At 44.7% G+C, this 20,490-nt stretch overlaps 1 protein-coding gene across 11 annotated transcripts in view; it reads left to right on the top strand.

Annotated features, from left to right (window-relative positions):
- Tanc2 (tetratricopeptide repeat, ankyrin repeat and coiled-coil containing 2) overlaps window positions 1-19,698 on the top strand; it is a 332,046-nt gene extending 312,348 nt beyond the window's left edge. For 7 of the 11 annotated variants that reach the window (XM_036197446.1, XM_036197453.1, XM_036197452.1 and 4 more), the window contains 9 exons: window positions 2,607-2,740; window positions 4,044-4,167; window positions 6,584-6,759; window positions 7,045-7,177; window positions 7,705-7,734; window positions 8,567-8,658; window positions 10,409-10,555; window positions 13,176-13,276; window positions 15,118-19,698. In XM_036197446.1, coding sequence (XP_036053339.1) covers window positions 2,607-2,740; window positions 4,044-4,167; window positions 6,584-6,759; window positions 7,045-7,177; window positions 7,705-7,734; window positions 8,567-8,658; window positions 10,409-10,555; window positions 13,176-13,276; window positions 15,118-17,107 — 2,927 coding nt within the window. In that variant the 3' untranslated portion in view covers window positions 17,108-19,698. The remainder of the gene's footprint in view (window positions 1-2,606; window positions 2,741-4,043; window positions 4,168-6,583; window positions 6,760-7,044; window positions 7,178-7,704; window positions 7,735-8,566; window positions 8,659-10,408; window positions 10,556-13,175; window positions 13,277-15,117) is intronic. The other 4 variants (XM_036197450.1, XM_036197456.1, XM_036197448.1 and 1 more) reach the window with 3 other exon arrangements.
- Window positions 19,699-20,490: the final 792 nt, after the last annotated feature.

A 20,490-nucleotide genomic window follows, 5' to 3' on the forward strand; every position in this document is an offset into this window, starting at 1 on the left:
CAGCAAGAGACCTACTTCCTGTGTATCTGTCATTTTATTGACTTTCTGTTCTGCCTTCTCGTTGATTGTAAACCCAACCACGTGACCTCCTCATCACTTCCTGTCTATACAGACCTCCAGGTCTTTTATGGTTGGTGGTATTGAGATTAAAGGCATGTGTCTCCATGCTGGTGGTGTCCTTGAATACACAGAGATCTGTCTGTCTTGTGATCCAGATTAAGGGTGTGTGCTACCACTGCCAGACTTCTACTATGGCTTGCTATTAGCTCTGACCCCCAGGTAACTTTATTTATTAACATACAAATAAAATCACATTTCAGCACAAATAAAATATCACCATAGGAGAATGTCTTAGTCACTGCTCTGTGAAGAGACACCATGACCACAGCAACTCTTATAGAAGAAAGTGTTTCGTTGGGACCTTGCTTATGGTTTCAGAGGGTCAGTTTGTTCTGACAGGAGCATGGTGATATGTATGGGGCTGGGACAGTAGCTGAGAGCTACATACTTAGTGATCCACAAGCAGAGAGAGATTGTGCCTGTCACCCTACCTACACTTCCTCCAGCAAGGCCACACTTTCTAATCATTTAATATTAAAGAGCTCTATTCCCTGGTAACAAAGCATTTGAATATACAAAGCTATGGAGGTGGAGGCCCTCTTATTCAAATCACAGCAGAGAGTAAGGACAGACACCAGGTGTCAACCTCTGACAGCCTGCACATACAGGGGCACACATCAGCACAAACACCATACACACACAGATTTTTTTTTTTAATTAAAACAACAAATTTCAGCTAGGTGTGGTAGCATACCTCTGTACTCCCAGCATTGGGGAGATAAAAGGGAACACTAAGTTCAAGCCCAGCCTGTGGTACATAGGGCCTTACCTCCAAATAATAAACAAACCTGTGCGTGTTAAATGCCATGGCTAAATAAATGTCTGTCTGCATATCTCCAAATTATTCTTCCTACTACACAAACAGTACAAAAAAATGAAATATGCACTCAATGTCCACTACACCAAAGATCATAAGTAATAGACAATAGTATAGAAAGAAAATGATTAATTTCTTTCTCTTATAGCCTTTATATTCTCTTTATGGCTATTTTTAAGTCTGTGGCTTGTAGCACGAATCTTAAAGGTCTTATTAATAAAAACAAAACTGGAGCCAGGTATTGGGCTGAAAGATCAGAGAAACTGAATGAGCCACAGCTAACCTCACCTCGCCAATTCCTCAGCTGATCCTGTTTCCTCAGACTGGAAGCCTCTGAGTCCTCACCTGAATGGATCTCAGCTGAACTGCTGCTCAAAAACCTAAAAACTTAACTGACTCTAGTTCCTGGTTTTAATGTCTTATATGCCTTTCTGCTTTCCTTCCTGGGATTAAAGGCGTGAGTCACCATGCCTGGCTGTTTCCAGTGTGGCCTTAAACTCAACAGAAATCTGAGTGGATCTCTGCCTCCCAAGTGACAGGATTAAAGGCATGTGTGCCACCATTTTCTGGCCTCTATGTCTATATACTGACTGTCCTGTCCTCTGACCCCAGATAAGTTTATTAGGATGCATAATATATTGGGGGCACAATATGTCACCACAGTGGCTCCATTGTTTTATGTTTAGAAGAAGAAAGCCTGGTGTTTTGTTGCATACCTGTAATCCCTAACCAGACATTCAAGGTCATCCACGGCTACAAAGTGAGTTTGAGGCCAGACTGGGCTATATGAGATCTTGTTCAACCCAACCCCCTACCACCATAAGAGGAAGAAATTTGTCTTTTCACACCTGTTTTCTCATCTTTAAGACCATCTTACTTTGAACAATTCTGACACTCGTGCTTGCAGATCTGTTTTTTTTAAACTTATTATCGCCAAGTGGTGGTGGCGCATGCCTTTAACCCCAGCACTCGGGAGGCAGAGGCAGGTGGATCTCTGTGAGTTCCAGGCCAGCCTGGGCTACAGAGTGAGTTCCAGGAAAGGCACAAAGCTACACAGAGAAACCCTGTCTCGAAAAAACAAAAAACAAACAAACAAACAAACAAACCAAGAACCCTTATCTTAATTAAAGAAAAAAACAGTAAAAGTAGTCCTAGGCCTAAAGCTACAATACCTGCCTTTGGCTCTCTAGATTGAGGGTGCAGGAGTTGAGATTGGTCAAGACTTTGCCCACTAATTTTCTCTGCAGAGTCACTTGTCTAAATTCCATTCACTTATAGAGTGATAGATTTGTAAGTAGGTTGAGAACCTCAAAAAAAGAGATACCCATAGCAGAGAAGACAATTTGGGTGTAGAAAAGTGAAACCAGGTGAATTTGACCAAAGTGATTTTTCAATGAATTCATTATTATTATTGGCCCCAGATATTATGAGCCCTTTTAAGTGTCTTTATTTATTATTTTTCTTCAAAAAATCCTTTCTGGAAAAGGCAGCCAAAATTATTATTCTTGGAGGTAAAGTTGTTACATTAACTATTTATTAATTACATTAATCAGACAGTAATTTACTGTGTTTGCATGAAACATAGCATTTAAAAACATATTAATCCATGTTTAATATTGAACACTAGAAAAGAGGAGAGCCATCCTCAGTATTTGTTATCTGCCCTTAGCCCTGACAGCCGCGGCTGGAAGAGGAAAACTGGATGTGTGCCGTCTGCTTCTGGAACAAGGGGCAGCAGTGGCCCAGCCAAACCGCAGAGGAGCAGTGCCCCTATTCAGCACTGTCCGCCAGGGCCATTGGCAGGTAAGTACAGTGCTGCTTCCAGCCCTCGGATAATAAACGGTCCTAGCTGGGGGGTGGTGGTGACGGTGGCGGCGGCGCATGCCTTTAATCCCAGCACTTGGGAGACAGAGCCAGGCGGATCTCTGTGGTCTACATAGTGAGATCCAGGATAGGTACCAAAACAACACAGAGAAACCCTGTCTCAGAAAAGAAAAGAGAAGAGAAGAGAAGAGAAGAGAAAAGAAAAGGAAGAAAAGGAAGGGAAGGGGAAGAAGGGGAAGGGAAAGGAAAAGAAAAGAAAGAATGAGTTCCTCGTGGAAACTTATGATGCAAAGAAAAGAAGCCACAAATGGGTTTCTCAGCAGTCATGAGGCTAAAGCTACACAGAGAAACCTTTGTTACTAATGTTCCACTTACTTGAGAATGTAAGAAATTAACATTCACCTGGCAGCATTGTAGTATATGCATTTAATCCCAGCACTAGGGAAGCAGAGGCAGGTGGGTCTCTGAATTTAAGGCCAGCCTGGTCTACAGAGTGAGTTCTAGGACAGCCAGAGCTGCATAGTGAGACACTACTCAAAAGAAAGGGTGGTGGGGAATTAACACTCACAAGCATTGTTGTGAGCTAGGTTGATTTGCTGTGGTCATGGAGCAACCTCCATTTCCATGCAACAGTATTTGCCAGTTGACTGAGAGGCTCACATCTCAGCAGACCCCCGCAGACCCGTTACTCACAGATGTTTCAGACTTGCAGAAGAAAACACTATGCAAACTCTAGTTATTTGATCTTTCCAGAGGTTTGGACTCTGGAGAAACCATTAACTTATGCATTAGGGTGGAAAAGGATACTGATAATGATCTTTGGAAGTACTTGAGTAGAAAAAAGACTCGAGAAGCCAAACAGTATTTAACAAAAGGCACTGTTGTTACAGAAACATTTTATTGTAGTCAGTTCGGTGGTAAATGTTTACTGCTGCTACAGTAGGCTTGCAGCCTCTAGAGAGTGATAAAATGGAACTGACATGGCGAGTTACTCGGGCTGGAACTTCCATTATGGGATGGTTCAGACCACATTGTCTTGTCTTTTTTCTTCTAACTTAATGTCTTAGTCAGATGCTCATTGATGAATCCTCACTTTCTTATCCCTACAGGAGTTAAGAGAGTAAGTTATGTATCATTAGGACTGTACAGAAACTCATGAGTAGAAAGCTGCTTGTAGATTGACTCACCTCTGCAAATAGTCATTTGTACTGCAGGAGACCACATGCATGTGTCATATGAATAGCTCATAGAATAACCAGTCTCTGCTTCTCTGCACTTGTAGATCGTTGATCTTTTACTTACCCATGGAGCTGATGTCAACATGGCAGACAAGCAGGGCCGTACTCCCTTGATGATGGCTGCTTCTGAAGGCCATCTAGGAACTGTGGACTTTCTACTTGCACAAGGTGAGTCCTGAGAGGCCAGAGCTGTGAATAAAGCCCGTAATAACCCACTGAACTCCTGACTTCCTAATTTAGTCAGGCAGTGGTGGTACATGCCTTTAATCCCAGTATTCAGGAGGCGGGAGCAGGCAGATTTGAGGCCAACCTGGTCTACAAAGCAAGTTCCAGAGAAACCCTGTCTTGACCAACCACTCTCCCCCCCAAAAAAAAGAATTTACTAATTCAATTGATTAGAAAATACAAAGCCAGCAGCTCCTGCCCTCTTGTTTGTTTGTTTGTTTGTTTGTTTGTTTGTTTGTTTTTTTCCTTCAGTTTTTTAAAATAAGATTCCATGCTGGCCTTGAATTCACAACATTTGTTTTCTGCCTCCATCACCTGGCACTTTCTTGTGCAGTGTGTGTGTGTGTGTGTGTGTGTGTGTGTGTGTGTGTGTGACGCTCTTTTGCATGTGTGTATGGTTTATCAATGTGTAGACTAGGCTGGCCTCAAACTTGAAGTGATCCTCTTGTCTTAGCTTCCAGGGAGCCAAGTTTAAACTCCCAGCCTGCCCACTTATACACTGCAGAGTTCTCCTTATGCTGACATTCTCTTTTTCTTTATAGCCTAAGGGATTGTTATGAAACCAACACATTCTGAACTCTTTCTTGCAAATCAATAATCTCCAAACTTCCATCTTTTTAATGTATACCCAATAAATATGCATCTGTTTTAGAAGCTAATTTGCTGCTGCTGCTGCTGCTGCTGCTGCTGCTGCTGCTGTCGTCGCTGCTGGTTGTGGTAGTGTAGGGTCTCTATGTAGCCCTGGCTGGCCTAGAATGTGTTTGTAGACCAGGCTAGCCTCAGATTCACACAGATCCACCTGCCTCTTCCTCCCAAGTGTTGGGGTTAAAGGTGGCGCCAACACACCAGGTGAAGCTGGGCATCAGTTTGTTGGCCTCACAGCTAATATTTTTCTTGAATTTAAAGGAAAGAGGAAGACACTTGCTAACAATGAGACCCTCTTTGGAGACTCAGGATATTACCATTAAGTTATAATAAATTCCTTGTGGCATCTTCCAACATACTCACGTCCTTGGTAAACAGGAAACAAGTTAAAGGAGGTGTCCTTTATGATGAGCCTTGTGTGCTTTTTCCCTGAAGGTGCACAGTGGTAATACATCTCAACCCGTGCTGACTGCTCTAAGCTCAGCCATCGTAGAGTCACAAACCACTGCAGTCAAAAAGGCTCACCACAGTGGCATGCAGCACCATCTAGTGGAGCCTGTGGATATGCATCAAGCTCTGGATAGTGAGGAGATTGGAAACCATGAATGACATCATTCCAGTTAGCCTGCACTGTTAATAAACCATACTTAAATATATATCATTATATGTGTGTGTGTGTGTGTGTGTGTGTGTGTGTGTGTGTGTGTGTGTGTGTGCACTTTCCTTCAAGGGAAATCAGCCTTCTGAAGAACCATACCCAGACGCCTGAACAGCCAAAGAGCAGGAAGGCTAGGCTTCTCCTAAGAGATTTGCTGTGGCTTCAGCTCTGTCCTTTCAAGGAAGATTTGTTTCCACAACCTGAGACTCAGAGGTGGCTAGAATCAAGAGTTGCTCTCCAGGATATATTGTAGAGCCTCTTGCCTCCCCAATACAAGTTGCCAAACAAGTCTGACTTCCTGAAACCTATTTTTATTTTTGCTAGAGGAGGGGAGCAGCACTCAGAGAGAATAGACCTAAATTTTTAAGATGTGGCATGAAGCAGTGTTCTAGAACAAACTATCCAATTGAAGAGGCAGGGCCTCTTCAGCACTGATGACCCTTAGGTAACTACCATGTTTGCCACATGCCAGTAGACACTCAAGAGATTTGTTCTGCCTTATTCCTTGATTCCTTTTATATTTTCTTTGGGTGTTTTATTTTGTTTTTCTCATTTAAGTGAGTTTTCACTAAGTCAACAAAAATTATTTAGCCTACATTATTTGTAGAATATTATAGAATAGGAACACTTAACATGATTTTAATTTTTTTTTTACAGTAAGCTGTAATTTGAGGTCTGGGAATAGAGTTCAGCTGGCAGAGTGCTTGCCTAGCATACACAAAGCTCTAGGTTCAATCCCCAGCACCACATGAATTGGGCTGGCACACACCTGTAGTCACAGCACTTAGGAGATGGAGATGTAGCTCAGGAAGGCCTTGAAGTCACTGTATAGCCCAAACTAGCCTCAAACTCAAGATCTTCCTGCTTACTTCTCTGACTTCTGGAATTACTGGTGTATGTCACCATGGCCAGCCAGGGTCAGTCTAAAAATAGAAAAATCTAAAAGTAAAAGCTGTTCTTGGGTGGCATATATACCTTAAGTATCAGCACTCCTTTCTGCTACAAATTTTTGTGTCTTCAGTCCTGCTAACACAGGATTCTCGTTTGTTTTTATAGGTGCCTCCATTGCCCTAATGGACAAAGAAGGATTGACAGCCCTCAGCTGGGCTTGTTTGAAGGGCCATCTCTCAGTAGTACGTTCTCTGGTAGATAATGGAGCTGCTACAGACCATGCTGACAAGAATGGCCGCACCCCACTGGACCTGGCAGCTTTCTATGGTGATGCTGAAGTGGTGAGTGCCTTTAAACAGACCTCAGGAGAGTAAGGACAGGTAATGTTATCCATCAATAATACTAATTAATCTAAGACCTAATGTGAAGTACTATTTCAATGATTCTAACATAAATTCTCCAGATCTATAATTGCTGGAGGACAGGAATATACAAACTGTTATTCAAAACCAAGAATATCACTATGGTCTGAAATGAGTCCTACATCCCAGTTCAGACAGGCAGTTTGAAAAGGGCCAAGCTATATGCATTGTGCCTGTTAACAGTTCTGTTCGTTCCTTGCCTAGGTCCAGTTCCTGGTGGATCACGGGGCCATGATTGAGCATGTTGACTACAGTGGGATGCGCCCTTTGGACAGGGCAGTGGGTTGCAGGAACACTTCTGTTGTGGTCACTCTACTGAAGAAAGGAGCCAAAATAGGTAAGAGAAAGAAAGGTGGTATTGACCATCTGTGCCCAGGGGCCAGTGGTCTGGCTGCCCTGGGTGTTTGGTGTGAATGTATATAGTTCTCCCTCTGCCCTGGTCCAGTTACTGTCCAAGTGAACAAAGGCTACTGGCCCAGAGAGAGTACATCTGAGCCATAGTCTATAGAAAACTGTGTTCAGAGTCACATGACTCTCTGCCCTGCCCTTTGTAGCCTTAGCCAGGAGACTGCGCTGAGCTTACGCACATCTTGGTGCTGCCTCTGCACTAGCCCCCCCCCCCAGAGCACCCTGGCTCCCTGCAGTGCCATAAGCCTTTGCTTTCCCTTGCTCTGTGTGTGCTTCAGACTCTCCAGCCCTGCTGCTGCTGCCCCAGCTGCTCCCCACCCACAGACTAGACCAGGGTTGGCTGATGTGCTGGCTTTTTGCTGCCTGCCTCTCACTGCTGCTTTTTCCTTCTTTTTTTCACCTTCATCCATTTTTTTTTCCTCTCCTACAACTTTTTGTTTTCTCCTTTCTTTGAAGGTTGTCAGACGTTACCGAGTCGCCCACGAGGTATATTCCCCGCTGTCAGCATCAGGCGTGGTCTGATGGCTTGGTCAGCTTTGCCTTCTCCTCTTTGATTTAGCCTGCATGAGTTCCCTACACCTCTAATCTTTTAATTTACTTCACCTTAAAAGAAGATTTTTTTAATGACTGTTGCAGAGAATAACTTGAACTTTTGATAACTAACTCTGAAAAGCTTAGATGGTAAATAATTCAGTCCTCAGGAAACTAATCAATTTAACTTTATTCTTTTCTTTCTGAGTGAAGTAGTTCTTATTAATGCTTGTTTGTTTCATATCTACTGACATTTGAGTTGTGCCCCTGGTTCCAAATGAATCCCAGGGAGTCTTATTTGGTCCTTAGCTCTAAGGGAGCCTTCAGAGTCTTTAATGAGGTTTCCCTTCTACAGAGTACACACTTCAAAATTGAGTCTAACTAAATGTGGGAGTTTTCCACCTCAGATAGAAAATAAATTATTCTTTTTTGGATTTTTCTAATCATATGGTAACCTTTAATATAAACCCTTTCTTCCAACTTCTGACTTAAAAGAATTCCAAACTAAGCCATCATGTGCTCATATGTACACTCAGGCATTACTGCTCTCGTGTGGCACAAACTTGGACAGTTCAGATGCTCTTATTTTAAGGTGAATACAAACAGTCCGGTGCAGCTTCTTGGCAGTGGGAGTCACTAAAATTCTCCCAGGACTAAAAGATGAGGTCATTATTGTGGGACAAGTTGTTCTCTCAGCAGAAATCCCCCAGGGTGTTTTTTTCACCTAGCTTCCTACCACCTTACATTGTATGAGTTCTTTACCCATCATGCATCCTGTACACTACAGGTCCAGCCACGTGGGCGATGGCCACCTCCAAACCAGACATCATGATCATCCTGTTGAGCAAGCTGATGGAAGAGGGGGACATGTTTTATAAGGTGAGGGCAGGAGGGACTATTTTCTGTGCAGGTCTTGAGAACTTGACAGTTTTCATCCTTTTCTGTAGAAGAAAAGGTAGAGAGCCCTTCCCTACTCATGGGCTCCTAAGTTAGGGTCCTGAGTTCTTTCCTTCCTGACAAGAAAGCCAAAACAGCCAACAAGTGCCTCATGCACATAACCAGAAAACTCTGGTTTTACCTGGTCACTTACAGTTTGGTAACAGGTTTGACATGGAATCTTCTAAATGAGGAACTCACAGGGCAGTTAAAAACAGAATTATATGCTATAGCTGTTTCCAGTTTTATTTATCTTAATTTTTAATGCATGGTCGCACATACCTGTAATCCCAGCACTTTGGAGGTAGAGACAGGAGAATTTTGGGCACTTGAAGGTCCTCTTAGGCTATAGAAGGAGTTGGAGGGCAGCCTGGAAAAAAATTTACTGTAATAATAGAATTTTTAATAGGATAAACAGTGATTGTTACACATTTGCTTAAAGTCACTCACTGAATGACTGAGGGTTTTTAAAAAATGGGTACCCTTAATGTACACTTGGCCAGAAAGAAGCTCTTAGGGTGTTCCAGGTCAGTCACTTCAGTGGATCATCCCTGAAGGTAAATAACTCCAACCCAGTTTTTAGTAGCAGACATCCTTGAAACATCACAGACCTAAAAGAATGATGGTAAAGCTCCCTTGTATTATAAATATTCAAGGTCCTGAGCAGAATTCAGTTCCTGGACACCCATTGAGAACATCATAATAATCATGACTTTTAGGAAGCTTGAGCCTTGATCCAAACTTGATCACATAAAATCACATAAATTCAAAGGTCTTCATTTCTGTATGTATCATATTTATGGACCTTTATGTCACTCTCAAGAGTCTAAGCCCTGCTATCCTGAGCTATTATTATTCACATCCAGAATTCTACCTTGGAAGACTCTACACTTCTAATTAAAAGATAATGAAAGTTAAATAAATAAATAAACTCTCCCTAGAGAGTTGCAGCTGTACAGAGGAAGGGAGTCAAGGTAGGAGCTACCACCTGCATCTTTCTGCACGTGATATACAGCTTTTCAGGTGCAAAGTGCAACAAGAGCCCAGAGTTTCTGCAGCAGGATCCCTGAGTTGGTCAGATTTATTTCAGCTTGGAAAAATGTCTCCTACAAAGTGAGAGTCACAAATTCCAAGCTTCTCCTCTCTGCTGCCATCTTACCTCATGCCTGATCCACATATAGGAAGATACAATTAATACAGTTTTCTCCCATTATGTTAGAGAAACCACGGCTGTACCATTTTAGGTCCTGCATGTTTCCTGAGGAAGAGAATTATCTGTTCTATGGGACAGTAAGGTAGAGCATCAGACAGGAGCCATAGAAGCCAGAAGCTAGGGAGGAACAATCAATCACTCTGGAGTTTTGAGACTAGGAAGTCATATATGTCCCAATGAGAGCAGTTCAAGGAAAGAAGGAATCTCCCAGTGATCAAGATCAACCCTAAAGAATAGTTCAGAAACTGTTATGTCTGCTCGCCAAGATTTTGTTTCTCCGACTTGTAACGTTAGGTGTCTCCTTCGACCTTCCCTTTTTTGCCAAGGGATTTTCCTATAGAAGAGACTAGACCTCTGCTCTCAACTTCCCAGAACCAGTAGACTTAGCCTTGGCAACAACTGCTAAGAGCAGGCAGGGGCTAGAAACAGATCTCAGCCACTCAGCAAACCAACATTGTACTCTTCATTTGTGCCCATTAGAAAGGTAAAGTAAAGGAAGCTGCCCAGCGCTACCAGTATGCTCTGAAGAAATTCCCTAGAGAAGGGTTTGGTGAGGATTTGAAAACCTTCCGGGAACTAAAGGTGTCTCTCCTCCTCAACCTCTCTCGATGTCGCAGGAAAATGAACGTAAGTCCTCTAATCCCACTCTTTCTGCAATGCTGGAAGTTGAAAGCTCATGTCACTCACTAGCTTATGCTAGACCCCAGAATCCTGTCTGCCCATTTGGAACTTGGTTGTCCTTCATACAGCACTGACATTTGCAGTTGAAATAAATCCACACTGAACACAGATTCCTCAAGCTGTAAAGAGCCAGTGCTATGAGCAGTTGGCAGCATTCTGTGTTTTCCTAATCCAGCAAAGTGACCAGAACACTGTCCCCTGCATGCACACTCCAGTCAGTCCTCAGCAGAATCTCAGCTGCAGTTAGGCCTAGATTCCAGTCATTCTGTTTCTAATGCACTCCCTCGTCATATGCATCAGGACTGTAGATTTCAAGGTTAATTTCCAAGACTGTTCTTGAACTTTCCACCTCTTCACTCACCTCTGTATTCCAATATGCCATGCCCCTTCTGGCCCTCTATCATCTCCCTAGTTGTCCTTGGCTCTTTTCACTTCTTTGCAGGTATAGTTTCAGCCAGTGCTTCTTTGTCCCACAGATACTCCTGAGCCTCTCACAGACAGGCTTACAATCATTAAGAGTCATTGACATCACCAGAGGTTTCCCAGTTCCTCAGGAGATAGAAATAATCCAAACCAAGCAGGCATTTCTGATCAATAAGGGACTCAGCTGTCCAGACAAAGGTTCTGGCTGCAGTAGCTAAGGATCTGCCATCACGCCCAGAAAGACTTAAATGTATTTAACTTTGCATCATCTATTCCATCGCTGAAACCTGCAGTGAAAGAGCCCTGGGATGGACTTGGCCATCTCAGAGGACACAGTTCTGACCTTCAGAGGCAGAGAGGAGTCAGGACATGAAAGAGAGTAGAGATGGAAGTGAGGAAGGTGTTTGGGGACAAGATAGTAAGGTCGTGCCTGAGGTTTCTCATGTCAAACAATCGTCAGTACCGAAGGTCTCTGGCCCTCCTCTTAGAAGATAGGAAAACTCAGCAGTGTGTGCCAGTCCGCTGGCTTCTTTATTCCCTAGCAGTTAATCGGTTTTTAAAAAATATCTCAGAGTTCTTGCTTAGCATGCACAAACTCTACTGTGGGTTCTAGCACCAAGGAAGAAGGGGGATTCCATTCTCATGCCCAGAAACAATGGTTCTCTCTCAAGTAAGTAAAGGGGAAGGTGGGAAACAGCAATGATAGAACATAGCCCATGCAGGTTGGACTGCTTCCTCAGCAGCTCTATATTTTCCACAGAAGTAATAATTACTCCCATGGACCAACACTGTGCTAAGCAGCAGAAGTCTCTGCACTTCAGTAGGAGATGTCTTATGAACAAATGTCTATGCCCCAGGGCCTTTGTTCTACCTTGTGTTCTGCCTTAGGAATTGTGACTGTAATCATGCTTGGCTATGGCTTTGACATATAAAGAAAAGAAAAACCTAGGCTGAACGTGGTGGCATGTATCTGTAATGCCAGTATTTCAAGGCAGAAGCAGAAAGATTGGAGGTTCTAGGCTAGCTTGGGGTGTATAGCAAGGACCATGTCTCAAAAGTAGAACCACTCTCCTGTGAAGATTGAAACATTTCCCTTTAGCTTAGTATTTAAGAAGATCTTAAAGACCACAGGCTCTTCCTGTTCAGTGTTGTGTGCCTCTATTCCTGAAGGTTGTTATAATAACACCGGTAGCTCTGAGACCATGTTCATCCAGGTGTCTCCAGAGACAGCACAGAACTTGGTCACAGCCGGAGTCTGCTTGTTTGTTTCTCTTTCTTTCTTTTTTTAATTTTGAGTGTTTCATATGTAAGGGATCAAATATGAGAAGGAACAAGCCAGAGAAGCATCTGTGAAATACAAAGAACAGTTTATGGGCCGGGGGTGGTGGCACACGCCTTTAATCCCAGCACTCGGGAGGCAGAGCCAGGCGGATCTCTGTGAGTTCGAGGCCAGCCTGGTCTACAGAACGAGTTCCAGTAAAGGCGCAAAGCTATAGAGAAACCCTGTCTCGGGAAAAAAAAAAAAAAAAAAGACCAGTTTATGGAACATTTATTATATGTCCAGTATATATAGCACTTAAGTGTTAACATCATGCTTAGCCTTCCCCTGAAACGGTAGGTGTGAAAATGTTCAACCTGCTCAGTTGGAACAGACCTAAGGACTGCACCTGCCTGCCTGGCATCCCATGGCATCTCCGCTCCAGTTGGCACTCCCTGCTATTACCCAGACCCTTCCCCTGAACTCGGGTTCATTCTCAGTGATCCTCAGGAAGTCACAGCAGGAAGGACTGTGTCTCCTCTTGTGTGGAGAATTGTTTCCAGCTGTAGGGTCCTTATTACAGAGGGCTGGCAGCTGGCTTCTGGGATATTAAAAACTGCTAGAAAAGTAAAAAGAAGCCAAATTCAAAAGTTTTTTAATACTTTGGACAAATAAAGTTCATAGTGGTTTCAGAGCCACACAGAGGAAGGCAGAAGGGAACTTAAAGTCTGTGGGCCACATGGTTAGAACCATGCCAGGCATGTCACAAACCCCAGGCATTCCACCCACAAATGTCAAAGAATTGTACATATGATTTGTTTTATTCCCAAATTGTCTTTTATGTATCTCTTCAATGACTCATCTGCATACCTATTACAATGGCAGGACTTTGGAATGGCGGAGGAATTTGCTACTAAGGCTCTGGAGCTGAAACCGAAGTCTTATGAAGCATACTATGCGAGAGCAAGAGCAAAGCGCAGCAGCAGGTGAGGCAAGGGAGGGTGAGGAACAGCAGTATCCAAAAATCTGACCAAGGCCATGCAAGCTGCCCTGCAGTGTGTGCCCAGTGTGCCTGCCCTTGCGGACACTCAGGGCCAGGCCTTTACACAGGAGAGAGCTCACAATCAGCACTTTTCCTGGGCACCTTAGGAGAAAAGTAAAATGGAAAAAGGCACTTTCTTCCATGAAGTCTATGTCACGTCTCAGTCACCTTTTCAGCCCCAAGCCAGTGGCATGAAGAGATACTGATAAAGTGCAGGGGAAGCCACTTAGGCCAAATCTCCCATCTACCTTCTTAGCAGGAAGAGCAGGACAGTCACCTACAGATTCTTGTCCTTTCCTCCAGGCATTTGGTGACTCCCCAGATTATTTAGCCCTCCATAGAGGGTTCTCCTAAGTCTGATGACATTGACCCTTCTCACCTAAACTACCACACACTGGGAGAGAGAGGAGACCCTGCTGCCAGGACTGAGGTGGCACCATTCCTTGTGCCCAACTGCTGTGCCTTGGCCACTGAGCAAGAAAGCCTCCAGAAGGAGCTAAAAACTGCCATTCACTGTCTTTGATGTCTCCTGCCTAGCACCTGCCTTCTTCCATGCATGGAAAGGAACTGTTTGGAATTTGTTGCTATCACCTAGGGGGATATGTCTCCAAAAATCAAACCAAGCCTGGTTATACTGAAGGCTGTGATTTAGCTAGAGTCAGAACATTTTTATAGAAAGTCAAATGTTAATGGTCTCCATCTGGGGTTGTTCCTTCTCCACAAGGTGAGTTATCTACTTTCTGGGCAGTTGTAACTGGGAGGATAGGACTATCTCCGTGTTTCACTTCTGTGTAGCTCAGAGTCTTGGGATAAGCTCAGCTACACTCCAGGTCACCTAACCAGCCAGTGTAATTCCTGTGGGCTGTGATCTGGCAGAAAGACACAGCACTGCTCTTAGGTGATGGAGAAAAGGAACAGAAGACAGACAGGCTTCATCCTAGGGTGTAAGAGGCCTGAAGTTTAGACCCAAATATTGAGAATGTTTTTTTTAATTCCACAAGATCAGCTGGGCATAATAATGCATACCTTTAATCCCAGCACTCAGGAGGCAGAGTCAGGAGGATCTCTCTGAATTCAAGGCCAGCCTGGTCTACATAGTGAGTTCCAGGGCATCCAGGGCTACACAGAGAAACTCTGTCTCAAACACTGCCCCCTCCCCCCAGAAAAAAATTAGACTGGATCAGCAATATTTTTAAAACTTACTTTGTTTGTTTGTTTATTACATATACAGTGTTCTGCCTGCTTGTATCCCTGCAGGCCAGAAGAGGGCACCAGATCTCGTTATAGATGGTTGTGAGCCACCATGTGGGTGCTGGGAATTGAACTCAGGACCTCTTGAAGAACAGCCAGTGCTCTTAACCTCTGAGCCATCTCTCTAGTCCCCAGCAATATTTTTAAACACTGCAGTTACTTACTGTTTTGTTCCTAAGCTAATTGACAGTGATGCTGTAATGACAACCACAACCAACCCTCATACTGCCTAGACTTTACTCGGCACAAGCTCTTTCTGAAGGGCCTGTCTTGACTGACATAATGAAGATGTTCTCTATGAACCCCAAAGAGACCAGAGGGTAGATGAAGGCCAAAATGTCTGGGAGATCATTCTGGACTCTTAGAATAGCAGCCTCTTTGTTCCCTTCCTTATTAGTCAAACTGAATTAGACCCTCTTAGAGTCCCACAGATGCCACCTGATGTAGTTCTCTGAACCAGTGACCGTGTTCTCAGCTCCTGGTGATTCCTATCACTCAGAATAACTCCCGTTCTTGTGTTTGCATTTTGTCAAGTAGACAGTTTGCAGCAGCCTTAGAGGACCTGAAAGAGGCCATCAAGCTATGTCCAAACAACCGTGAGATCCAGAGGCTTCTGATGCGGGTGGAGGAGGAGTGTAGGCAGATGCAGCAGCAGCAGCAGCAGCAGCAGCAGCAGCAGCAGCAGCCACCCCCACCACCCCAGCAGCCTCAGCAGGAATTACCAGAGGAAGAAGCAGAGCCTGAGCCGCCACATGAAGATATATACTCTGTACAAGAGATATTTGAGGAGGAGTTCTTGGAACAGGATGTTGAAAATGTTTCTATTGGCCTCCAGACAGAGGCTCGGCCCAGTCAGGGGCTCCCAGTAATCCAGAGCCCACCCTCCTCTCCAGCCCATCGGGACTCAGCCTATATCTCTAGCTCACCTCTTGGGTCTCATCAGGTTTTTGATTTCCGGTCCAACAGTTCTGTAGGGTCTCCCACTAGACAAGGTTATCAGTCCACCTCGCCTGCTCTTTCTCCGACTCACCAGAACTCTCATTACAGGCCAAGCCCACCACATACTTCCCCAGCTCACCAGGGTGCATCTTACCGGTTTAGCCCACCTCCTGTGGGAGGGCAAGGCAAGGAATACCCAAGCCCTCCCCCTTCCCCTCTCCGTAGAGGCCCTCAGTACCGGGCCAGTCCTCCAGCTGAGGGCATGAGTGTCTATAGATCCCAGTCTGGCTCTCCTGTACGGTATCAGCAAGAAACAAATGTGAGTCAGCTTCCTGGCAGACCAAAATCTCCACTATCCAAGATGGCCCAGCGGCCCTACCAGATGCCTCAGCTTCCAGTGGCAGTTCCCCAGCAAGGGCTCAGGCTACAGCCTGCCAAGGCCCAGATTGTCCGAAGTAACCAGCCTAGCTCAGCAGTTCACTCAAGTACTGTCATCCCGACAGGAGCCTATGGCCAAGTAGCCCATTCAATGGCTAGTAAATACCAGTCTCCACAGGGAGACATGGGAGTAAGTCAGAGCCGATTGGTTTATCAGGGATCCATAGGGGGGATTGTGGGAGACGGGAGACCCGTTCAGCATGTCCAAGCCAGCCTGAGCGCCGGTGCCATCTGTCAGCATGGAGGATTGACCAAAGAAGATCTGCCACAGAGACCCTCCTCTGCCTACCGAGGTGGCATGAGGTACAGCCAGACACCACAGATTGGGCGTAGCCAGTCAGCATCTTATTATCCAGTCTGTCACTCAAAACTAGATCTGGAACGTTCCTCCAGCCAGCTGGGTTCCCCTGATGTGTCACATTTAATCAGAAGACCTATCAGTATCAACCCTAATGAAATCAAGCCCCACCCACCAACTCCCAGGCCACTGCTGCACTCACAGAGCGTGGGCCTTCGCTTTTCTCCATCTAGCAATAGCATCGCATCCACCTCCAACCTGACTCCCACCTTCCGGCCTTCTTCTTCAATTCAGCAAATGGAGATCCCGCTGAAACCAACCTATGATAGGTCATGTGACGAGCTGTCGCCAGTGTCTCCCACTCAGGGAGGTTACCCCAGTGAGCCCACCCGGTCCAGGACCACACCATTCATGGGGATCATAGATAAAACAGCCCGGACTCAACAGTACCCCCACCTTCACCAGCAGAATCGGACCTGGGCAGTGTCATCAGTGGATACTGTCCTCAGTCCCACATCTCCAGGCAACCTGCCTCAGCCTGAGTCCTTCAGTCCACCATCATCCATCAGCAACATTGCCTTTTATAACAAAACCAACAATGCACAGAATGGCCATTTGCTGGAGGACGATTATTACAGCCCCCATGGGATGCTGGCTAATGGGTCACGTGGAGACCTCTTAGAAAGAGTCAGCCAGGCCTCCTCCTATCCTGACGTGAAGGTGGCACGGACCCTACCCGTGGCTCAGGCATACCAGGACAACCTGTACAGGCAATTGTCTCGGGACTCTCGACAAGGGCAGACATCGCCTATCAAACCAAAGAGACCGTTTGTGGAGTCTAATGTTTGAGAGACATTTGTTGGAGTGAGACCCATATGTTTTCACTGCACATTTTCAGGCTTGGTTTCCACATCCGAGGTAGTTCTCTGGCTTAATTTCTCATGTAGTTTCTGTGTGGTGTTCAGAGGTGACAGCCCACATGTTGAAATTCTTTGCATGCAGCTGACTGGGAAGCTGGCCTCTGGTGAGCCAGGACTTTCTCGGGTCTGTGCCCCAGCCACATGTTCTCTCCCTCTCTTCCAATGCCAACGAGGAGATTTTGTGCCGTGAGCTTTAACCAGGGAGATCAGACATACTGGTCAGCTTTTTCCAGGAGACAATCGCTTTCCCTGATGTCCTTGTTGTGTGAATGTCTTTTTCCTTTTGAAAAAGTGAGATGTTCTTGTTTGTTTTCTTCTAGAAACTCGAGGAAGTGTGTGATGCCTCTCTGTCCTTGCATTCTTATTCAGTGTTCCACATGGCCAGCCCCAGTGCATTCCTGGGCCGTGGTCTCCTCCCCAGACTCCAGCTCCCTGCAGGCATCCGGTCTAGAATCTTTATTTACTGTATTGCTGGTCTTCCCCTGGGATAAAAGGGTCTAGGGGAGTGTGAGAAAGAAAGAAAGCTGCTAAATCAGAAGAAAAGACCACTATATTTATTTGAAATGTTACCATGTTGTTTTCCAAGAGGCATTTTAAGAACATTTAGTAAACATTCAGCCCTTTAAGTAAGTTGATCAGCCAAGGAAATTCCAGAACTGTGGGTATTTTTAAAGCACTCACCAAGAGTGAGTTTTAACCAACAATTGGCCACTAAAGGCTACTGATTTTCCAAGGCTAGAGGAGAGAATAGATACAGAGAAAAGAGGAGACACGAGGATAAAGACTGTTCTTGCTTCTCACTGGAAGAAAACTGTCTTGGAGAAGTCTGCTTTTTAGATCTGAGCAGACTGCTGAGGTCTGGCTGGTGCATCTCCACCTGGAGCCAGGTGGCCTTCACTGTCTCACACGCACATGGTGTTAGGAAAAGGTTCTTGTAGAGCCTGCTTTGATTCTCTTGGGACTGTAAGACCCTTCCCAGGGTTTCTGTCCAGGCCACTGCATTCCATGCCAGCTGTTCCCTCCATTTAAGACCTCTGGTTTCATTACTCACTGTTAAAGGAATTATGTCTTTTATCTAGGAGTGTTTAGGGGTAATCTTTGAAAATCAGAAATAGCCAAGAGTGTTGCAGAGTCCTTTGAGCCCTGCGTAGGGGCATGAGATGACCACAGGCCTTATCTTCCATCAGTGTCTACACATCTAGGTCTTGTGGATGTCTGCTCGCCTGACTTTGGAAGAGCTGAGACAACTGTGAGGTAGGCAGCAAGAACACAGGAACCAAAGCTGCAGCACAGTCCTGTCTCTGGCTCATGTCAGCTCTTGAAACCAAGCAACTCAGCCCAGCAAACTAGCCAGGGGGTGTTGGCCCTGTGTTCCTAGGAAGCATTTTTACTCTTCTTAGTAAGGGGCTACAGGAAGAACAGTGTCTTGAGCAAAATCTAGCTGTGACCTGTTTGGGATACAGGTTCTCTGAAAGGACCTACAAGACATGCAGAACATGCCACTGAGATTAAAAAAACAAACCTTCCTTCACTGATTTCAATTATGCCAGTAGATAGACCCCGAGCCTAAAATGGATCAGGCCTCATCTCTGTAAGCAGGGCATGAAGAACTGCCCCATTCTCCTAGACTAGGATAGGCATTGTGATCTCTTCCTGCCTGTCCATCCACCTGCCTGTATCTCCATCTCTCCCATCTGGAAGGAGTTTATAGCTGTGAAGTTAGCCTGTAGCTGGGAACAGCAGCTTCTTGGCTCCTGGTGTGGCCTGGACACAGCCTTGTTGGTCTCTAAGGGAGCTACCACAACCCATTAGAAAAGTGCTCCTGCCTATTTGGAAAGCTACACTTACCGCCTTACCTGCCCAGGTGGGCTAGAATGCCATGCAGTCAGATAATACACCACAACTGCCACTTCCCCCTGGTCCCTCATTATTCCAGGAAAAGCAAGAGAGTTAGCCTCTCTACCCCCACCTGAAGGTCAGTGTCAAACTACAGTTCTGTCCTGGCCATCATAAGAGAATGGCTGTCACTACTGGGTGCCAGTGGATTTGACTAGAAAACACCAACAGGAGATTCTTGAGGCAGGAAAAACCAAGGGTCTTCCCTAGATGCAGACTGCCTGTGCCCTGCTTTGCTACTTCACTGCCGTGGGTTGATCTTGGTACTGTATTTTCAATGTGCCCTCCCTTCCCAGCCATGAGCATTTGCCAGACATGGTGAGCCTCAGGATGGAAGAAAGTTTTCAAATGAAACTGGCAAATTCTGCTCACTCAGTTCACATCTCCCTTAAGTAGAGACAGGTGACAAACTTCAGCTTGTAGGTTTCTCACCAAAACATGTTCCTTTGCCCAAAATTCTTGCACTAATAGGTGTCCATCACATCATGTCTATAAATGGGTGCACTTTACTGTTTGAAGTTGTAACTGATGAATACTGGATATTTAAGTGTAATAATGTCTTCATTAGAAATTAGCAGTCACTCTTGTCTCTAGTGTTTTCAAGGAAAAAAAAAAAAAAGGAAAGAAGTCAAGCAGTGGACCACAGCATTTATAGCACAAGAAATAACTGTTGTATATAAGCCTCAAAAAGATTAAGAATTTTTAAACACAAGAAAATATTTGCAGTGATTTTAAAGTGCTTTCCAGCAATTTTCTTAGGGACTCCTGAGACATGGTTCATTTATTTACTGGATCAGTAAGGCATACAAGTAACAATTAAAATTAATGTTTATTTACAAAGTAAAGGGAAAACCTGTGTAACACGAGAATTTGGCATGGACAAATGGAGATCGTTTTGTATCTGCTGTTGTGTCTGTCCAGATTACAGACGTGCACTATTAAAGTCCCGAGTTAATAGAGCACAACCCTTCTCATTTCTTTCCCAGGCGCCCCTTTCTAGGTGTTTAACTGAAACTCGATGGCTCAGGAAAATTCCACTAATTAGAATCGTGTACAGTATCCCAGGTGGTTGTCCAGATATCTAAGTTTGCTGGTTTTAGTTAAGCCTGGATTATTAAACACTTTGCCTAAATTATTGTAAACAGAACAGCTTAGAGAAAGGTGTTCTCAGCCCTTATATTGTATAGTAGTTTATGACCCCCTCTAAATATTGGTATTTTTATATTCCAGAGATATACCCAATAGAAAAATTTTAAACCAGTATCTAATTTAATATCCATAAGTATTTTTCCTTAGAGTTTAGTCATATGCAGTGGGATATGTGGATGTCACGTGTGCTTCACCATACTCTACCACTAGGTGTCACCGTGGCTCTGCATCATACTTACCTGGTCACAAAGAATGGCTTGGTGGAGC

The sequence above is a fragment of the Onychomys torridus genome, chromosome 8 (assembly GCF_903995425.1).
Source record: "Onychomys torridus chromosome 8, mOncTor1.1, whole genome shotgun sequence".
Lineage (NCBI taxonomy): Eukaryota > Metazoa > Chordata > Mammalia > Rodentia > Cricetidae > Onychomys > Onychomys torridus.